We start from the raw sequence: 21,492 nt of genomic DNA on the forward strand, positions 1-21,492 counted from the left end.
GAACAAACGAAGAAAAGGTGTTGAACAGAGCGTGTTGACAAGGATCTAGCATGTGCTGTGCACCATACAGTTATTCTGCAATACAAGACCATGTATGTTTCTTGTTATACATAGAGCGTGCATGAGACGAGGCTTTAAACAAAATCATGACAATTTACAATAACTTTCCTTCCCAATAAAGCGTAAATTTACATATAGACATATTACATTATGAAAATTTGAAGACAAAAATGTTAATCAGTAAAATAATATGCTCGTGCTCTACTCATACTGTACCTGGCTGTAGTCAATGTGTGTGAAGATGTCAAAGAAGCGCTCTACATATGACCGGAAGTCATCATCAGTGGCTAACTCGCCCTCATCAGAGAGGTCTCCAAGAAATATGACCACATGTGGCTTGAAGTAGTCATTCGCCAGGGCAAATGTTTTGCTGATGTACCTGCAATTGCAAAGCAGAGACATTCAAAGTTTCTAGTGACTTCGGTTAACTACTCCAAAAATATTATATATTACTGAAAGCCACTAGTACATATCAGCATATGTACAAGTCAGCTACAATCACAATTATGTAATAATAAAAATGTCACTGCTTTTAGGCCAAGCCAAGGCTTGGCTAATAATCACTGTTTTAGTCACATTTCTTCACCATGAACAACCCCCACAAGAAAAGGGGATTCTGAGGAGCCCTGAGGGGTTCAAAGTATCACAGATACATGCTAAGAAATAAAAATAAAATGCTCGTAACACTACAGACAGAAGTCATAGAAAATATTGAAAGTGATTAATCATACAACCTCTCTGCTCAAAGCAAACCTACAAGCACATGTCCACAAGCTAAAATAATGAACAAAACTCAGCACGAAGACTGAATTAGCAATGACTGGCCATGCACACTCATGTGTGGCACCAGTCCAACAACCAAAAGTCTCGATGCAGTGCTGAAGGGTGAGCTTTTCAACTGTTCAGCCAATCGTAACAAAATTTTGTAGGATGATTTACCTTCTTGTCGTTAGAATACATTTTAAATTTCATTGCTTTGACAAAAACAGAAAGAAAATTATGGTCATCATATTGTCACCCAGCTCTTACAACTAAAACGGTTTACCACCGACAGATTGGCAAAGACACGTCTGCCTTTTTGTGATGGCTGGTCCTCAAAGAGCGCGCGCGCGCAACCACGAACTTCGTCGTTCTCACCTTAAGGGTCCTGTGTCATCACGTGCAAACTTATTTTGCGTCATTGCTCCCCTCTCAAAAGCGACCGGCCCGGTCGCTTTAAGGGCAGCGGGCGCACACTATGGGCAAGAGTGCCAACATGACAAGAAAAAAAAAAAAAAAATCCCATACAGGAATGTACGCAATGCTGAAGCGGTTTGTGAGGGTTGCTTATCTCTCGCGTGTGTGGCACGGCTTCATCCGTACTACGTGGACGACTTCAGCATGGGGACGGCATTGGTTCGAACCAGGATCAGAGCTTTGAGGCACCACCTCGTAGTTCACATCACTGAGACGGTGTACAACTTCATAGGGCCCGCAATAGCGACGCAACAATTTCTCTGAGAGTCCCCGGTGTCGGATAGATGTCCACACCCACACGCGGTCGCCTGGTAAGTACTGGACATTCCGTCGGGTCCGGTTGTAACAATAGGCATCGGTATTCTGCTGGGTGTGGATGCGATTCCGAGCAAGCTGGCGAGCTTCCTCGGCTTTCTCGATGAAATTTTAGTGGTGTCATTCCTTGTGGCTCCGTGGTATACCGGGAGCATGGCGTCTAAGGGGGTTGTAATGCGACGTCCGTAAACAAGCTCGAATGGTGTAAACTCGGTGGTCTCCTGCACAGCGGTATTGTAAGCAAACATGACGTAGGGCAAAATTTCATCCCATGTTTTGTGTTCCACATCAATGTACATGGAGAGCATGTCGGCTAATGTTCTGTTTAGGCGCTTTGTTAAGCCATTAGTTTGGGGATGATAGGCTGTGGTCTTCGGTGGTCGGTGTGTGTCAGTGTGATGACTTGTTGCAATAACTCCGCTGTAAACGCTGCACCGCGGTCAGTAATGAGTACAGCGGGTGCACCGTGACGATGCACAATGTCGTGGACGAACAAGCTGGCGACTTCAGCAGTAGTTCCCTGTGGCAGAGCTTTCGTCTCCGCATAGCGAGGTAAATAGTCAGTTGCCATGATTATCCCCTTATTTTGCAAGGATGACATGGGGAACGGCCCAAGAAGGTCCATTCCCACTTGCTGGAACAGCGCCGAAGGCGGATCCAAAGGCTGAAGGAGGCCGGCAGGCTTGATGGGTGGAACTTTACGCCTCTGACAGTCACGGCACGTTCGCACATAGCGCTGAACCGACGAAAATAGGTGTGGCCAATAGTATTTTTGCCGTATGCGCGCTAAAGTCCTCGTGAAGCCTAAGTGGCCGGCACAGGGATCGTACGTTGCGACACGCCTGTAAAACTTCCTCACGCAGTGCCGTCGAGACGATGAGAAGGAACGCTTCCTGGCTGTTCTCGGAACATCGTTTCGCTGGCAGTACGACGTCAATCCTCGTGAAAGTGGGCGTGGGACAACAACGTCAGCTCCCTCAAGATATCGGATGACTGGAAGCAGCTCAGAGTCTGCACGTTGATAGTCAGCCATGCGCACCACGTCGACGACACCAAGAAACGGCAAATCTAGCTCCAAGTCGGAGGATGTCGAGGGAATAGGAGAACGTGACAAGCAGTCAGCGTCGCTATGCTTATGGCCGGGTCTGTAGACAACAGTTATGTCATATTCCTGGAGGTGGAGGCTCCAACGAGCGAGGCGACCTGACGGGTCTCGTAGATTGGCAAGCCAGCAGAGCGAGTGGTGATCACTGAATGCTCGAAATGGCTGGCCGTATAAGTAGGGTCGGAACTTGCTGATGGCCCACACGACTGCTAAGCATTCTTTTTCGGTCGTTGAATAATTAGCTTCTGCTTTTGTCAGACTACGACTCGCATACACAATTACACGTTCTGCACCATCTTGCCATTGAACCAGAATGGCCCCGAGTCCTACGTTGCTGGCGTCGGTGTGTATTTCAGTTGCCGCGGTGTCATCAAAATGCGCCAGCACTGGAGCGGTTTGAAGGCGTTTACCCAATTCAGTGAAGGCCTGCTCTTGGTCTTCTTTCCACGCAAAGGGCACATCTTGTCGTGCCAGTCTTGTGAGCGGTTCATCAATCCTTGAGAAGCCTTCAACGAAACGACGGTAGTAAGCGCAGAGGCCCAGGAACCGCTGAACAGCCTTTTTGTCTTTAGGACGAGGAAACTCAACAACGGCAGGGAGTTTTTCTGGGTCTGGTCGTACTCCTTGAGAGTTGACCACGTGGCCTAGGAACTTGAGTTCCTGGAAGCCAAAGTAACATTTTTCTGGCTTGATGGTGAGGTTGGCCTTGCGTATTGCAGTAAGGACACTTTGTAGCCGGGTGAGATGTTCATCGAACGTGCTGGAAAACACAACAACGTCGTCTAGGTACGCTAGACACGTCTGCCACTTTAGTTCAACAAGTACAGTGTCCATCATTTGTTGAAACGTAGCAGGAGCGGAACAGAGACCGAAAGGCAGCGCTTTAAATTCGTACAGCCCATCGGGAGTCATGAAGGCGGTTTTTTCACGGTCACGCTCATCCACTTCGATTTGCCAGTAGCCTGACTTTAGGTCTAACGAAGCAAAGAACTGACCATGATGCAGACGGTCCATAGCGTCATCGATCCGTGGCAGGGGATAAACGTCGTGTTCGGTGACTCAGTTAAGCCGTCTGTAGTCAACGCAGAAGCAGAGTGTGTTCTTTCTTTTTTACTAGTATGACAGGCGATGCCCACGGACTTGTTGACGGCTGGATGACGTCATCATTTAGCATTTCTTGAACTTGACGCTTAATCGCCTCCCACTCCATAGGTGACACGCGATATGGATGCTGACGAACAGGCCGCGCCGACTCCTCTGTAACGATCCGGTGTTGCGTAACGGAAGTGCGCTGGACTTTGGATTCTGTGGAAAAACAGCCGGAGAATTCTGTCAGTAGGCCCAGCAGCTGAACCTTCTGTACATCTGCTAAGTCAGCATTAATGTGGACACGGGTATTCAGGCTGGCGTGAGTTGGTGAAGTCACTTGTAATGTGCCGGTGAAGTCACTTGTAATGTGCCGATGTCTAAGAAGTCAGCAATGTCGTTCAGGAATGCCACAGCTGTACCTTGAGGGACGTGCTGATACTCATGGCTGAAGTTTGTCAACAAAACTTGCGAGCACTTATGCTGTATTCGAACAAGGCCCCGGGCGATGCAGATGTGTCTTTCGAGCAGCAGCGGGATGTTTGCCTCGGCAATACCCTCATAGCCGTCGAATGTGTCGCAGGTGACGAGGGTCAATACGCTGCTCCTTGGCAGCACCGCGATGTTCTCGTCAACAATCCTCAAGGCGTTGACATGCGTGTTGTCAGTGCTGCTCCCTGCTAAGGCCTGCGCCGTCGAAAACGTTACCCGAGACTTTTGTAAGTTAATCACAGCTCCATTAGCCTGCAGAAAGTCCATTCCCAGAATTAGGTCCCTCGAACGACTTGGGCAGATAATGAAATCTCCGAGGTACGTAAACCCATGAATGCTCACTCGTGCTGTGCATCTTCCTACCGGGGTTAGCAGATGGCCTCCTGCAGTGCGAATCTGCGACGCAGTCCACTTGGTAGAAACTTTCTTCAGCTTGCAGGCAAGGTCCATGCTCATAACTGAGATGTCCGCTACAGTGTCGATTAACACCATTATTTCTTCGTCGTCTATGGTGACGGGAATGTTCGACGTTACTACCTCTCGTAAGGTGTTTGACTCCGTCTGTACGTGTGTGTCGTTCTGTTTTCGTCGTTGTCGTCGTAGCGGAGGATCTTGCATACGGTCGTCGTCAGCGGCCTCACCTCCGGAGGTCGCTGAACTCAGTTTTCCCGACCCGCCGGGCTAGGCGAGCGGTATCTCAGAGCGCCGCAAGTAAAGGGTTGGCTTGCTGATGGTGACCTGTAACGAGCAGGAGATGACAAACGGGGCTCCTGCCATCGCTGATCAACACTGCGACGATCCACGACGAAACTCTCTATTTACGGCAGCCGCTCATTAGGTTGTGGACGAGGTGCATTCGGTGAGAATCCACGGAGCCCCACATGATGATAAGGACACATTTTGTAGATGTGTCCGGCTTCACCACAATGAAAACAAAGGAGCTTGTAGTCTGTGGTGCGCCCGACGTCGCTCTTCCTAGTCCTTGCTTCAGCGATGTGCGGTGGGCTGCGAGGCAGCCTGAAGCTTACGTCCATTTGTTGAGTGGGCTGTAGCATGCTGCACGCACTTAAGGGTGGCGGACGGCGTACTGCTTCAGAGTAACTCATTTCGATGTGCGGTCCCTGCTGTGGTGCCTCGTACTGTCCAATAATATGGACCGCCTGTCGGACCTCAGTGCGCACCATTTCCGCAATGGAAAGTTGTCCCACAGGGGCAGTGGTTGTCTGCATCTTCTGCAGTTCCTCCTTGACGACAGCCCTGATGAGTTCTCGCAAGGCGCCAACGTCGTTACCGAGGGTAACGGCAGAGCGCTCCCTTGAAATCATGGCGTCACGGTTGTTTTGCCTGGCCCGCTGTTGAAGGGCCTTTTCTATAGTAGTGGCTTCGTCATGGAACTCTACAAGTGTCGTCGTCGGATTTCGAATGAGGCCAGCAAAGATTTCCTCTTTGACGCCGCGCATGATATGGCGCACCTTCTTTGTTTCAGTCATAGAAGGGTCCGCACGTCTGAAAAGCCGATTCATGTCTTCTACGTAAGCCGTCACTCGCTCATTCGGGCCTTGAATTCTTGCCTCCAACGCTAACTCCGTCCTCTCCTTCCTGTCCGCCCTGGCAAAGGCATTGACGAACTGTCTACGAAATTCTTCCAATCACGTCAGTGTCGCCTCGTGGTTCTTAAACCATGTTTTCGCAGAATCCTCAAGAGCGAAGTACATGTAGCGTAGCTTACGCTCGTGGTTCCAGTCGTTGAGGTTGGCAACCCTGTCAAAATGGTCAAGCCAGTCATCGGCGTCCGGATGTGATTGACGACAACGTGCGATGCTGCAGGAGTGGCAGGAGGTGGTTGGTTCGTCATTCTAGTTCGTTCAGGTAGCAGACCATGCTGTGGCTGGAGTCCCTGGAGACGTCGGCTGGCACATACGTGCACAGGGGTAAGCTCGGCTGAATTACTCGCCGGGTTTAGGTCTGGGGTATGCTCCGGAGAGCACACAAACCGAGCGGCCACAAGCACCGACCCTGAGGAACCCATACCAGTCAACCCAAGCTACTCAGACATTTTGAATTACTATAAGGGGGTCCGAATCAAATACCCTCCACCCCACAACAGCCTAAATCAGCATGAAGCAACCTCTTGGAGGAGGCTGCAAACAGGAACATATTCAAACCTAAACACACTAAGCAAGATGTTTCCCACCCAGTATAGAGACATTTGCCCCTGGTGCGGCGCCAAGCCCACCTTATATCACATTACATGGGAATGCGTTCAGAATCAACAATTCCTTCAAATAAAAGACCCGAGTGCGGAGCAGTGGGAGAGGGTGCTCTCCAGCAGCGACCCGAAAGTCCAGCATGGACTAGTAAGGCACGCTCGCCGAGTAGCCACCCTCAGTGGTGCCCTGGAATAGGGGCGTCGACCCTGCGCAGATGGAGAAGAAGACCGTGAAGATGGCCGACCACAGCTGCCACCGCTAATTTCTACCCAATTAGAGCAAATAAAGTTTTTCCTCCTCCTCCTCCGGAGACCTTAACATCGACCATACCCCGCACCTCCACCAGAAATGTCACCCAGCTATTACAACTAAAACGGTTTACCACCGACAGATTGGCAAAGAAACGTCTGCCTTTTTGCGATGGCTGGTCCTCGGAGAGCGCGCGCGCGCAACCACGAACTTCGTCATTCTCGCCTTAAGGGTCCCGTGTCATCACGTGCAAACTTATTTTGCGTCAATATTGAGCAGTTGAGTGTGTCAGCTTAAAGGGGTCCTGAAGGTCAGAGTAAGTAAAGAAGAGAGTTGGGCTAGTTGGTAATGATGCAATTGATTCCAGTTACAAGTTACTGCCTAGAGAATGTAATTAAAGAATTACTGAAAAGTAATAGATTGTTTCTACATTATCTTCCTCTGAACATTTAAACTGGTCCTGAACCACCCCTCGAGCTTGGTGAAGAAACGCAGTCTACAGATAGCATACACTGCTGTGAACATATTAGCCAAATTTTGCAGCCGTGCGCAGGGTGGCTGCAAAATTTTCTCTCAAACACTCTCTTTTCAACAGAAGCCTGCTCCTCACTATTTTCTGGATACTTCATTTCATAATGCAGCAGATTCCCATACGTGGCTGGTATTGGCCAATAGCTGACATCAATCACGAAGGGTGTTTGGATCAGTGTACTTCCTTCTACTGTCGGTTACACATATTCACTGATGCAATTTAGTAAAAAGGCTGAAGTAAGCGAAAATCTGTTTTCAAATTTTGATAATCCCGTACTTCCGGAAGAAGTGGACTATCGTCTGCTCACATTCAGCTGCAGCCGCCCGTGTAGGAAGTAAACTTTTGCCACCTTGCTTATCAGTGTTGAAGCCGTTAGGTAAAGCTAATTTAGACTAATATTGAATACTCAACTAGCCTCAAACCACACGAAACTTAAGGTCAGACAACATGCACGCTTGCCAGTAGCGTGCGCTCACTCCTGGCCGCTCCTGGTTAGATGCCTTGGCAGACTGTGCTTTGTCATGAGTTACTGATGGCGCTTGAAAAATGCACAAGTTGGATGCGCGAACTATGCCTCGGTCGAGCTGGTGTAGGACAAAGCATGCCCGCACTATGAAGCACAGCCAGACTGGAGCAGATGAGCATAAGTGTGCATCCGAGCCCTGTCACACACAATGCAGATGCTGCACGTACACACTACAGTCGCATGTAGCTGCGGTCAGCTGTGTAGAGTAAATACTGCGGCCACCGCAGGGTGCCACAACCAGTCTGCTGGCTGAGTGGACGGCGGTTCACTGAGGACAACTGCGTTTGGCTACGTTTCGTGCGTCGTAGGTGTCAGAATTGGAAGTAGTGGCCTCTACGTGAACATCTTAAATCAAATTTGAACTGCACGCCGTGGTGACATGCAGTAGGCAGAACGTTGTGGGCATGCCCCACTGTACCGTCCCCTTCACAGTGCAAATAATTGAAGGAATGGGAGCACAGTGTACGGTCCCGTATACGACCTTTGATTGCCAATAACTCCGCTTCTTCTGAATGTATTGAAGTAATTTTCGCGGCAAAGTATTGCTGAAACAGTCTATTTTAACTTCAAATGCATTTCTCAACTTCGATAAAGAGTGGTACAGGACCCGTTTAAAAAAACTATTATTTAAAAAATAATAGACATATAATTATTTTTTAACAGAAATCTTCTAGGTGTATGTACAGTCGACCAAAAAAGTTTACGGACCACGGCATCTCAGAAAATTCAATATATACGAGCAGCCTTTAAGAGCAGCCAGTAAAATTGGGCACCACAATGTTGTTCGCATATGCCACAAAAGGCTAAACATGGGAATACCAGGCTGTGTTTTGAGACTGAGGATATATTCAGCTTTTTGTCAGATCTCTTGGTCCGTAAACTTTTTTGGTCGACTGTACATTATGGGCAGCCACCTGTTTTCTTTTTTGCTACTTCTGTAAAAATCTTGCCACTTAAAAACCAAGTTTTTTTGTTGGGTAGTCAGCATAAGTCAAATATCTGATATCTTCATTGTTACAAGAAAGAAAGAAACCTAAAATATACCTTACCTTGTTCTAGGCATAATTTCACTCTAGAAGCCATATTGAAAGGACCTTTTTCGTAAAGGAGTTCGGAAACTATAGTTTTCCTAAAAATGTTGCTTGGCCAGAGTGCTGTTCAGTTGTGACACACGAAGCATAAGATGTAAACAAAAGTGTGAACTGTGCTAAAGAACACTGGTGCAGCGACTCTCCAAATGCAACCAAATGCCAGCAGGCACCGAACACCAACCATTGTTGTACTGCACACTGGCAGTCCAAAATGAAGGCATTTCTTCAATCTCTTAGCTTTTAGTTCTGCAGAAAGCCTGCAAAGTGGAGGAAAGTACGTGACAGTGTAAAAAATTGTCATCCACCTGAATTGTAGCAAGTAGCTACAACGGAAACCCGAACGTGTTTCTGGGAAACTTTTTTGCGTTTTCTTTGGAGCTACTTGCTACACAATTCAGGTGGATGATGATTTGTTCTCTTTCAAGCTCTTTGCTTTTGTTACAGTCCCTTCCTTTGTCTACATCTTTCCCACAGAACTTCCATAAATATTGATCACAGGCAAAAGCTGGCTGTCACGAGGAAAGTTTGTGCATCTGATAACCCAGATATAGGTCTATTAATTTCTTATTATCCTCCGTGTTGAGTGGCTGATTTCGGCAATAACAACGCAGCACAATGTGATCTAATGCTGACGGACGAAAAAGATGGAACAATTAAAGAATCATTAAATAGTATGGCTCCTTCTGCAACAGCCTGGCCTCAGTGAGCAAAGATTACTCTATTGGCTCGTGTAAGGGCGGCACCCCCAAATCGGCAGCCCAAAATTAGAAAAAATAATTTCCAACCAAAAACAAGCGTGTTCAGTGCCTCAATGTCACGTGCACATCGGAGAATTTTCATGCACTGCATACTTCCGCGTGCCGCTACTAGATGGCGAGAGCTGCAGGTTAACCTCTGATGCAATGGTACATCCGAGGACCTGGACTGTGCACAATTTTGACCAAAAGCTTCAGTCCCTTGTGTGGGGTCTCAAATGTGCTCTTGGGAAAACGGAATGACAATACAGTAATGCAGACTATCACAAGGGCATTTAGTGTACCTTTTATACACCAATGCCAGCTAGTAAAATTACCACCAATAGAACATGCTGACAGGCACGGACAAATTGAGGAAGTCCGACTCACCGCGACAGGAAATTGAGTGAATGGACACCAATGCCTCATCGTTCATGTGTACAGTCGACCCATTCTTTAACAGTACTGCACAAGTGGTGACGGACCAGCCGGTCAGCGCTTTCTAACCACGCCAAGTGATGAGATCAGCAAGAGTAGCGCATGCTCACCGCGTTCACTGGAAGCCGTTATCTCCGATAAGCTGGGGAGCTTGCACCGAGATAATCGTGTCAGGGGCTGTGTCGTGCTGGTGGAAAGAGCCTAGCAGATGAAACTTTTGCTCCCAGTGTACTTGGCGCGCATGTGCTACTCTTACAGATTTCGTTGCTTCGCGCCGTTAGAAGGTGCTGACCGGCCAGCCAGTCGACGCTTACGCAGTACTGTTAAAGAATCGGTTGACTGTACAGTCACGCAAACAGTGGCGCATTCGAACGATGATGTTCGTCCATCCCGGTGTCCCGCTTCAAAGCCTTTCTTGGGACGGTCCCGCAAAGTGTGTTGGCCAACGTGCGAGACGACCGTGCATGCCGCCGACCCCAAGCCAAAGAGGCACAGGCCACTCCCTTTTGCGCTCTAGTAACCGTGCCAATAAGTGGCATTATCAGTGCAACACTCGTGCCATCGTTCATACTAATCTGCAACTACACCAACCACTGATTGTGCTCAGCTATGTGGGCAATCCAGATTACAGGAGATGCGAGAGCCATGGCCATGCGAAGAAAACAACATCTGGGGATGTGTGAGAGTCAAGCGTTCCCACACGTGTAAGGGCCACACCTCTTCATAATTGTGGAAAAAAAGTGCAGCCCTTATACAAGTCTATACGGCAGTAAACAGCATGCCACTCCTATAAGTTGACACTTTTTAAAAGCAGCAGCAGCAGGTTGATATGTAACATCACACAAACCAAAGAAGCCCATTTAGATTGCAGAGGGCACCCTTTATGAAGAGAAAGATGGGACAAACAAGTGGAGTGGAGTTAGGTGGCATGTGGTGATCGTGTAGAACAATAATGGCAGTGTGTAATCTTTCCTTCTTTTTTGATTTACTATACTCACTATGTTTAATGCAGTAAAGCAAAGCATTAAGCTCTACACTACTGCAAAACTAAAAAACACTGCAATGTATGATTTTACATTATATGAAATGGCTCTGGCACTGCTGATGCCTCCCTAGTAAATCATAGTACAGGTATGATTATCTGCAGACAGAATTTATAAAGCTACTCGAATTTTCATTAAAAAAAAAAGCACTCAGGCAGATCTAATACACATGTTGGAACATACGTGAAGAGAAGTATAAGTAAAGCGGTTGATTATATGCCTTAAAACTAATGGTGATGCATACAAATTGATCATGACAGGTGTATGGCCAGAAAAGTACGACATACATAAAAAAACAATTAGGGCTTCTGTACATCTTGCGCCACAGTGGGACATGCCAATTCTGGAGGATTGGCCAAGAACCCAGTGACACATACTAAGTTGCTAATTCAAGGAAAATAAAGTAAATGAAGGAAACCGTAAAATATAACTCACCATCCCATTAACAGATCGGCGTGTTTTAGAGATGACTGTGAGCCGACATTACCTGTGCAGGTTCTATGCAGGAGGTTAATTTTTGTTAAGCAGAAGAGAGCTGGACATGCGTGGCCAACATACAAGGTTTACACGAGTTACTTCGTGGGTACCTTCACATAGTCTTTGTATACATATCCACAAATATATTTGGCAGGACAGCAGCCATGGTAAGCCATGGTAAGGAAAGTCCAGAAGGGTTCGCAAAGAACGCTTTGCATTAAAATGGCTGCATTATCTTGACAAAAAAGAAAACAATAGCCAGTGTTGTGGAGTGCGCTTGGTTCTGCAGGCTTACACCCAATGTGCGACTCACCGATCAGCATCCCAGCGCTCAATGATGCCGAACAATCCAGGTGCCGTGTTGACACGCCCCAACAACTGTGGGTCTGCCACCAACAGGAGCCTGGTGCCGATCCCAGCGGTCAGCGGGAGGTAGGGCCAGTTCCAGTAAGGTGCCACCAAGTACACGAGCCACTCGACAATGAGTGCATAGCCCAGCAGCAGAAACAAGGCCACTCTGCACCGGCGCCTGTATCACCCAACCCCGCGTGCGGCACAATGGTCAGGAGCAGTTCGCAAAACAAGAAGCCGTACAGGGAGGGGGGCTTATCGATACAAGAAAGTTGCATAAAGAATGTGACCTACTAATGTTGGTTATTCATGGGCAGTTGAAATAGCATGTGCAGGCATAAATTGTATAAGCTGCCAACCTGTTGCCCTGAATAAGAAAGAGCCAATTGTTTCGAAAAGCCATAGCCTGTGCATGATAGAGACGAGATAAAGGAACATTATCAGAAAATGTTTATCTTGTTTTGGTGTACAGTATAAAAACTTAATTGGCAAAATAAAGATTTTCAGTGCTTTAGCTTCCAGTCATTTGATTCCTGTGTTGATTTTCTTACAATGTACCACATGCTGCTTTGCTATGAGAGCAGGTTAGCTATGCTGACAGGTTTCTGCAAGTGTAACGCTTTGTCACAAACGGCTGAAGTCCCTACGTGCCCACCATCCTACGAGGAATACGTTTGGGTCTAGAACCTGCTTTAAGGCCCCTTTCCTAGCGTATCCTTGCTACATACCTTTCTTCTTTTCCTGCCACCCCCCCATTCACAACACTGGCGCTATAGGGGCGTAGTCCTTTTCTTGCACCTACAGAATGCAATAGGAAGCTTAGTGATGTCAGTACAAAAGAGTGAAGCAACTTTTTGGCAGTGCTGGCAGTTGACTTTCGGACCTCAATCGGTGCGATCATTGAATGGGTACGTGTGTTCGCAGCAGCGACAGCGGTGGGTCGGTATTCGCGAGAAGTGTGGTTACCCGTTTCATAGGTTTATCACTGTCGTCAACCCAAGTCGCCAGTCCACCTTCAACATCGAGTCAGCTCCTGTATGCAAGAATCAGCAGATGGAGTATTTCTTAGTCCATGCAGAACTTCTTTTTTTCATTGTTTTTCAAGTATAATTTTGACTAGAATAGTGTACGCTGCGTTGCACCATACGTAGGCCTAGTCCAGCTTCTCCGTGTGGTGCAGGCAACCCTTTCTTAGATTTCTATAAGGCCACGTTTTTTTTTTTCCCTTTTTCATACATGTAATTCACTGCCTTCCATCTCGTAGAATATTACGTCTTTATTTTTTCTTTCTCTCATGTAGAGTGCATTTCAATCTCTTCCTTTGTTTACAGATTTCACTCTGTTCTTTTAATTACAGTATACACTAGCGTTAAGCCGCCCCTGTGTATAGCCCGCACCCCCAACTTTTGGACGCAAAAATTGAAAAAAAAAAAACCACACCAAAAACGTGCCTAGTCCCAAAAAGTGCTACAAGATGGCACCAGTTAGTTTTTCCCACTCACCACATACTATTATCATCATCGTTGTGTGTCGACCTAACAGACAGAGTGAGGCTCAGCTGGCCGACTGCCATATGGACTTGACCGCGATTCCTGGTGGCTTGACAAGCATTCTGCAACTGCTTGATGTTTGCGTAAACTGGGCATTCAAGACGGAATTTCGGCGGTGCTACACCGAGTTGATGGCCACAGGCAACCACGAAACAACTCCGACAGGGCGACTGAAGCGAGCATCTCTTCAGCAAGTGTGCAGTTGTATTCAGGATGCATGGCGTTCCGTGTCAGTAGGCACCATCGCAAAGAGCTTTAGAGTCACAGCGGTGGCGTAGAGGTAGAACACCCGCCTCGCGTGCAAGAGGTCCGTGGTTCGAATCCCGGTGCCGGCAATTTTCCACCGGATTAAAAAAAAAAAATCCGCGTGTTGATAAAATTGCATAAACAGGCGTGGAGTGTAGCCTGATCCCGGTGACCAGAACCGGTAACGCACTCCCTCACCAGAGCAGGATTGGCCACCCTGGTGCAGTACTTGGCCACAACCTCCTATATGAACAACACAATCAAACCCCGGCCCTCAGTCCCGAGCAGCTGCGAAGCAACTGACCACGGCGGCGGTCAGACCTGCGACGCTGCAGAGGGTGCTAAGAATCACTGGCTCCGGACAGGCCGCCATTGGAATATGAACCTGGCAACGTTTAACGCTAGAACGTTATCTGGTGAGGCGAGTCTAGCAGTGCTATTGGAGGAATTAGAGGGCAGTAAATGGGATATAATAGGGCTCAGTGAAGTTAGGAGGCTAAAAGAAGCATATACAGTGCTAAAAAGCGGGCACGTCCTGTGCTACCGGGGCTTAGCAGAGAGAAGGGAACTAGGCGTCGGATTCCTGATTAATAAGAATATAGCTGGTAACATACAGGAATTCTATAGCATTAACGAGAGGGTGGCAGGTCTTGTTGTGAAACTTAATAAGAGGTACAAAATGAAGATTGTATAGGTCTACGCCCCTACATCCAGTCATGATGACCAGGAAGTCGAAAGCTTCTATGAAGACGTGGAATCGGCGATGGGTAGAGTGAAAACTAAATACACTATACTAATGGGTGACTTTAATGCCAAGGTAGGCAAAAAGCAGGCTGGAGACAAGGCAGTGGGGGTATATGGCATAGGCACTAGGAATATCAGGGGGGAGTTATTAGTAGAGTTTGCGGAACAGAATAATATGCGCATAATGAATACCTTTTTCCGCAAGCGGGATAGCCGAAAGTGGACGCGGAGGGGCCCGAACGGCGAGACTAGAAATGAAATAGACTTCATACTCTGCGCTAACCCTGGCATCATACAAGATGTGGACGTGCTCGGCAAGGTGCGCTGCAGTGACCACAGGATGGTAAGAACTCGAATTAGCCTAGACCTGAGAAGGGAACGGAAGAAACTGGTACATAAGAAGCCGATCAATGAGTTAGCGGTAAGAGGGAAAATAGAGGAATTCCAGATCGAGCTTCAGAACAGGTATTCGGCTTTAACTCAGGAAGAGGACCTTAGTGTTGAAGCAATGAACAACAATCTTGTGGACATCATTAAGGAGTGTGCAATGGAAGTCGGTGGTAACTCCGTTAGGCAGGATACCAGTAAACTATCGCAGGAGACGAAAGATCTCATCAAGAAACGCCAATGTATGAAAGCCTCTAACCCTACAGCTAGAACAGAACTGGCAGAACTTTCGAAGTTAATCAACAAGCGTAAGACACCTGACATAAGGAAGTATAATATGGATAGAATTGAACATGCTCTCAGGAACGGAGGATGCCTAAAAACAGTGAAGAAGAAACTAGGAATTGGCAAGAATCAGATGTATGCGTTAAGAGACAAAGCCGGCAATATCATTACTAATATGGATGAGATAGTACAAGTGGCTGAGGAGTTCTATAGATATTTATACAGTACTAGTGGCACCCATGACGATAATGGAAGAGAGAATAGTCTGGAGGAATTTCAAATCATACAAGTAACAATGGAAGAAGTAAGGAAAGCCTTGGGAGCTATGTAAAGGGGGAAGGCAGCTGGAGAGGATCAGGAGACAGCAGATTTGTTGAAGGATTGTGGGCAGGTAGTTCTAGAAAAACTGGCCACCCTGTTTACGCAATGCCTGATGACCTCGAGAGTACCGGAATCTTGGAAGAACGCTAACATAATGCTAATCCATAAGAAAGGGGACGCCAAAGACTTGAAAAATTATATACCGATCAGCTTACTGTCCGTTGCCTACAAAGTATTTAGTAAGGCAACTGCAAATAGAATTAGGAACACCTTAGACTTCTGTCAACCAAAGGACCAGGCAGGATTCCGTAAAGGCTACTCAACAATAGATCATATTCACACTATCAATCAGGTGATAGAGAAATGTGCGGAATATAACCAACCCTTATATATAGCTTTCATTGATTACGAGAAAGCATTTGATTCTGTCGAAACCTCAGCAGAGGCATTACGGAATCAGGGTATAGACGAGCCATATGTAAAAATACTGAAAAATATCTATAGCGGCTCCACAGCCACCGTAGTCCTCCATAAAGAAAGCAACAAAATCCCTATAAAGAAAGGCGTCAGGCAGGGAGATACGATCTCTCCAATGCTATTCACAGCATGTTTACAGGAGGTATTCAGAGACCTGGATTGGGAAGAAATGGGGATAAAAGTTAATGGAGAATACCTTAGTAACTTGCGATTCGCTGATGATATTGCCTTGCTTTGTATCAGGGGACCAACTGCAATGCATGCTCACTGACCTGGAGAGGCAAAGCAGAAGAGTGGGTCTAAAAATTAATCTGCAGAAGACTAAAGTAATGTTTAACAGTCTCGGAAGAGAACAGCAGTTTACAATAGGCAGTGAGGCACTGGAAGTCGTAAGGGAATACATCTACTTAGGGCAGGTAGTGACTGCGGATCCGGATCATGAGACAGAAATAATCAGAAGAATAAGAATGGGCTGGGGTGCGTTTGGCAGGCATTCTCAGATCATGAACAGCAGGTTGCCATTATCCCTCAAGTGAAAAGTGTATAATAGCTGTGTCTTACCAGTACTCACCTACGGGGCAGAAACCTGGAGGCTTACGAAAAGGGTTCTACTCAAATTGAGGACGATGCAATGAGCTATGGAAAGAAGAATGATAGGTGTAACGTTAAGGGATAAGAAAAGAGCAGATTGGGTGAGGGAACAAACGCGAGTTAATGACATCTTAGTTGAAATCAAGAAAAAGAAATGGGCATGGGCAGCACATGTAATGAGGAGGGAAGATAACCGATGGTCATTAAGGGTTACGGACTGGATTCCAAGGGAAGGGAAGCGTAGCAGGGGACGGCAGAAAGTTAGGTGGGCGGATGAGATTAAGAAATTTGCAGGGACGGCATGGCCACAATTAGTACATGACCGGGGTTGTTGGAGAAATATGGGAGAGGCCTTTGCCCTGCAGTGGGCGTAACCAGGCTGATGATGATGATGATGATATTGTCACGTAGTGGTGACGGCGGTCGCAGGGACGATGAGGACGGACAAAGGTTTGCCAAAAGAAGACTGTTTATTGGGCTGACTTGCACCCACAATGCCCTGAACTACCCGGCGACGGCGAGGCGACCAGCGTGCTCGGCGGTCGTCGAACAGAATGGCCGCCGCCGTCGTCTGCGCTCAATTTAAAGCGCGTCTTGGTGCGTCTCAACTGGGCGCGTCTTGCGTCTCATGGCGGCAGCGCGTCTTGCGTTGCGTGGCGCGTCTCAACTGGGCGCGCCTTGCGTCGCATGGCGGCAGACTTGAAGAGTGAGCAAGCACTGCATAGATTCGCGGCATTACTCCCCCCTGAAAGAGGCATCGACCCGATGCATAAATAGAAATAATGCCACTAGCAACAAATAAAACGAACCGTGCGAAAATAAACACAGAGTGTAAAAATGCAGCGTCCTTTAGCGCGTATAATAGGGCTTCAGGCGGACGACATGAACAACTTCTGGTCGTACGCGGCGTCGGTGGGATGCAGTCATGGCGTCAGGGATGACTTCATAATCCAGTTCACCTAGCCGACGAAGAACCTTGTATGGGCCGAAATAGCGGCTCAATAGCTTTTCACTCAATCCACGGCGCCGAATGGGCGTCCAAACCCAGACTTGGTCTCCTGGCTTGTATTCCGCGTGGCGTCTTCGTAGGTTGTAGCGTCTGGTGTCGGTTCGTTGCTGGTCTTTGATTCGTAATCGGGCAAGCCTTCGAGCTTCTTCTGCGCGTTGAAGGTAGGCGGCGACATCGACGTTCTCTTCCTCTGTAACATTGGGCAGCATGGCGTCTAGCGTGGTCGTGGCCTCCCTTCCGTGGACGAGCCTAAAAGGCGTCATCTGGGTGGTCTCCTGCACTGCGGTGTTGTAGGCGAAGACAACGAATGGCAGGATGACGTCCCAGGTCTTGTGTTCGGCATCGACATACATGGCGAGCATATCGGCGATGGTTTTGTTCAGGCGCTCGGTTAGTCCGTTGGTCTGCGGATGGTATGCAGTTGTCCTCCGGTGGGTGGTTTGGCTGTAACGCAGGATGGCTTGCGTTAGTTCCGCCGTGAATGCTGTTCCTCTGTCCGTGATGAGTACATCGGGGGCGCCGTGTCGCAGAAGAATGCATTCCACGAAAAATTTGGCGACTTCTGCTGCTGTTCCGTTCGGTAGGGCTTTTGCCTCGGCGTAGCGAGTCAGGTAGTCGGTGGCTACGATGATCCATTTATTTCCGGACGTTGACTTTGGAAAAGGGCCAAGCAAGTCCATACCGATCTGCTGAAAGGGTCTTGCGGGGGGCTCAATGGGGTTCAGGAATCCTGCTGGTCGGGTGGGAGGTGTCTTTCGTCGCTGACAATCTCGGCAGGTTTTCACATAATGTGCGACATCGGCAGAAAGGCGGGGCCAGTAATACTTTTCTTTAATGCGGCGGAGAGTGCGAGTAAACCCGAGATGTCCCGCTGTCGGCTCGTCGTGGGAAGCCTGTAGAACTTCTTCGCGGAGACAAGCAGGTACAACAAGGAGGTAGGCTGTTTTGTTCGCTGCGAAGTTCTTCTTCATGAGGACATGATTCTGTACACAGAAGGAAGAAAGTCCGCGCTTGAATGAGGCAGGGGGCGAAGAAACGTTGCCTTCCAAGAACTCTATGAGGCATTTCAGGTCAGGGTCCGAGCGTTGCTGCTGGGCAAAAGAGCTGGAGCTGATGGGTCCCAGGAAGGCGTCCTCATCGTCGTCCGGTGGCGGCGCATCTACAGGGGCTCGTGAGAGGCAATCGGCGTCAGAGTGTTTGAGTCCGGACTTGTAAACCACGGTGACGTCAAACTCCTGGAGGCGAAGACTCCATCGAGCGAGGCGGCCAGAGGGGTCCTTCAAATTGGCAAGCCAGCACAGCGCGTGGTGATCGCTGACCACCTTGAACGGTCGTCCGTACAGGTAGGGGCGGAATTTCGACGTAGCCCAGATGATGGCAAGGCACTCCCTCTCAGTCGTGGAATAGTTAGCCTCGGCCTTGGAAAGGGAGCGGCTAGCGTATGCGATGACGTTCTGCAGCCCATCGCTTTTTTGAACGAGGATGGCGCCTAGGCCCACACTGCTTGCGTCGGTATGCAGTTCAGTATCAGCGTTTTCGTCAAAATGTGCGAGGATCGGTGAAGACTGTAAACGGCGCTGGAGTTCTTTGAAGGCTTCTGCTTGCGGCGCTTCCCATTTAAATGGCACGTTTGCCTTCGTTAGTTGGGTCAGGGGCTCGGCGATGCGCGAAAAGTTTTTCACAAATCGTCGGTAATATGCGCACAGTCCGAGGAATCTGCGCATAGCTTTCTTATCGGCCGGCGGTGGGAACTGTTCAATAGCGGCTGTTTTCTGCGGGTCTGGGCGTACTCCCTCCCTGCTAATGATGTGGCCTAGAAACAGCAGCTCTGCATAAGCAAAGTGGCACTTCTCGGCTTTCAAGGTTAGGCCAGACGACTTGATGGCATCGAGCACTGTCCGGAGTCTTTGGAGGTGTTCTTGAAAGTTCGAGGCGAAGACAACGACGTCATCTAAATATACCAGACAAATTTGCCACTTTAGGCCTGCGAGCACTGTATCCATCACCCGCTGAAACGTCGCTGGTGCGGAACAGAGACCAAATGGCATCACCTTGAACTCAAAGAGCCCATCAGGAGTGATGAATGCTGTCTTCTCGCGATCTCTTTCGTCGACCTCAATCTGCCAGTAGCCGGTCTTCAGGTCCATCGATGAGAAATACTTGGCGTTGCAAAGCCGGTCCAGTGTGTCGTCGATGCGGGGGAGGGGGTAGACGTCCTTCTTTGTTATGTTGTTTAAGCGGCGGTAATCAACGCAGAATCGAAGTGCGCCGTCTTTCTTTCTCACTAGAACAACCGGTGCAGCCCATGGGCTGTTTGATGGCTGGATGACGTCGTCGCGAAGCATTTCTTCCACTTGGTTCCGGATGGCTTGTCGTTCTCGCGGCGACACACGGTAGGGGCTTTGACGGAGAGGTCGGGCGTGCTGGTCGGTTATAATGCGATGCTTGGCAATGGGCGTTTGTCGGACCTTAGGCGATGACAAAAAACACTGGCTGTAACTTTGAAGCAGATTGCGGATCTGGTCTTGTCTGTTTTGGGGCAGGGCTGGGTTGATGTCGAAAGTGGGCGAGTTCTCATGGTCAGACGAACCTTCTGCGGATGGGTCGGAGAGGGCGAAGGAATCCCGTACGTCGGATATTTCGTCGAAGAAAGCAATCGCCGTTCCTTTGTTAATGTGCCGGTATTCTTCGCTGAAGTTAGTCAGCAGTACTTCGGTCTGGCCGTTGCGGAAATGTGCGATGCCTCTTGCGATACCGATTCCTCTGTCGAGAAGCAACTGCCTGTTCCCCTCGATGATGCCTTCAGAGTTAATGGCTTTCATGGCACCTATGGTCACGATAACACTTGAACGGGGTGGGACGCTCACTTCTTCTTTCAGGATGCTCAGGGCACAGTGATTTCCCAGAGTTCTCATCGAAGGGATGGCCTCGTTCGTCGAAAGCGTAATCAGCTTGGATCGCAGGTCGATGATCGCCTGATGCTCACTAAGGAAATCCAAGCCCAGGATCACTTCGCGGGAGCATTGCGGTAGCACAACAAAGGTCGCAGGATAGGTGTGTCCTTTGACAGTCACTCGCGCTGTGCATCGTCCTGATGGCGTAATGAGGTGGCCACCTGCGGTGCGAATTTGTGGGCCATCCCAAGCGGTCGTGACTTTCCTCAGCTGCGCAACGAATGTTCCATTCATCACTGAGTAATCGGCTCCTGTGTCAACTAGAGCAGTGACTTTCCTACCGTCGATAGCCACTTCTAAGTCGGATGTCTTGGCTCTAGCATTGCACGTCGCCCTCGGCGTCGGGTTACGGCTTCGTCGCGTATTCGAGTCGCGGGTAGGACGTATCGTCGAAGCGTTTGTGGGTGGAGGCGTCGTTTCGAAGGCAGTTCGCGTCGTGGTCGGGGTTGTCATCTTCTGCGGCGTCGGTGCAGCGAGTGGGGCTTCTTCATGCTGCGTAGCGGGCGCGTCTTCATGGAGCGTTGTCGGTGGAGGATCTTCGGCGTTTCGTTCGTGAGCAACCTCACCTCCAGAGGTTGCCGTCTTTAGTTTCCCCTACGGGGGCTCGGAGACCTTCCCCGTACCGCGGCTGCGTAGCTGCGGCGTGGCGACGCAAAGCGCGACGTTGACGGCGATGGTGAGCGTGAAAGGCGGTTCGGCGTGTACTCCTCTCGACGCAGGTACTCGTCGATTTCCTGCGGACGTTGGCCGAAGCGTGGTCGTGGGACGTCAACGGCAAATCCTCGAAGACCGATACGTCGGTATGGGCAGTGACGAAGAATATGGCCGGCCTCACCGCAATGGAAGCACAACGGCCGGTTGTCGGAAGTCCTCCAGGCGTCGCATTTCCTGGGGCTTAAGCGTTGCTCGTAGGTTGGACGGGCGGGGACAGGGAGGCGGTGTCCGGGACCAAGTTGTTCATGTCGGACAGGATGTAGTGGTTG

The 21,492-nt window shown here is 48.9% G+C and overlaps 1 protein-coding gene across 1 annotated transcript in view; it reads right to left on the reverse strand.

The window, feature by feature from the left end:
* Positions 1-21,492, reverse strand: part of LOC139051311 (uncharacterized) — a 138,263-nt gene that overhangs the window by 100,087 nt on the left and 16,684 nt on the right. The window contains exons 3-4 of the mRNA XM_070528317.1: positions 11,908-12,123; positions 277-439 (exon numbers count right to left, since the gene is read on the reverse strand). Coding sequence (XP_070384418.1) covers positions 277-439; positions 11,908-12,123 — 379 coding nt within the window. The remainder of the gene's footprint in view (positions 1-276; positions 440-11,907; positions 12,124-21,492) is intronic.

This window comes from Dermacentor albipictus, unplaced genomic scaffold (assembly GCF_038994185.2).
Source record: "Dermacentor albipictus isolate Rhodes 1998 colony unplaced genomic scaffold, USDA_Dalb.pri_finalv2 scaffold_11, whole genome shotgun sequence".
In the NCBI taxonomy this organism is placed as follows: domain Eukaryota; kingdom Metazoa; phylum Arthropoda; class Arachnida; order Ixodida; family Ixodidae; genus Dermacentor; species Dermacentor albipictus.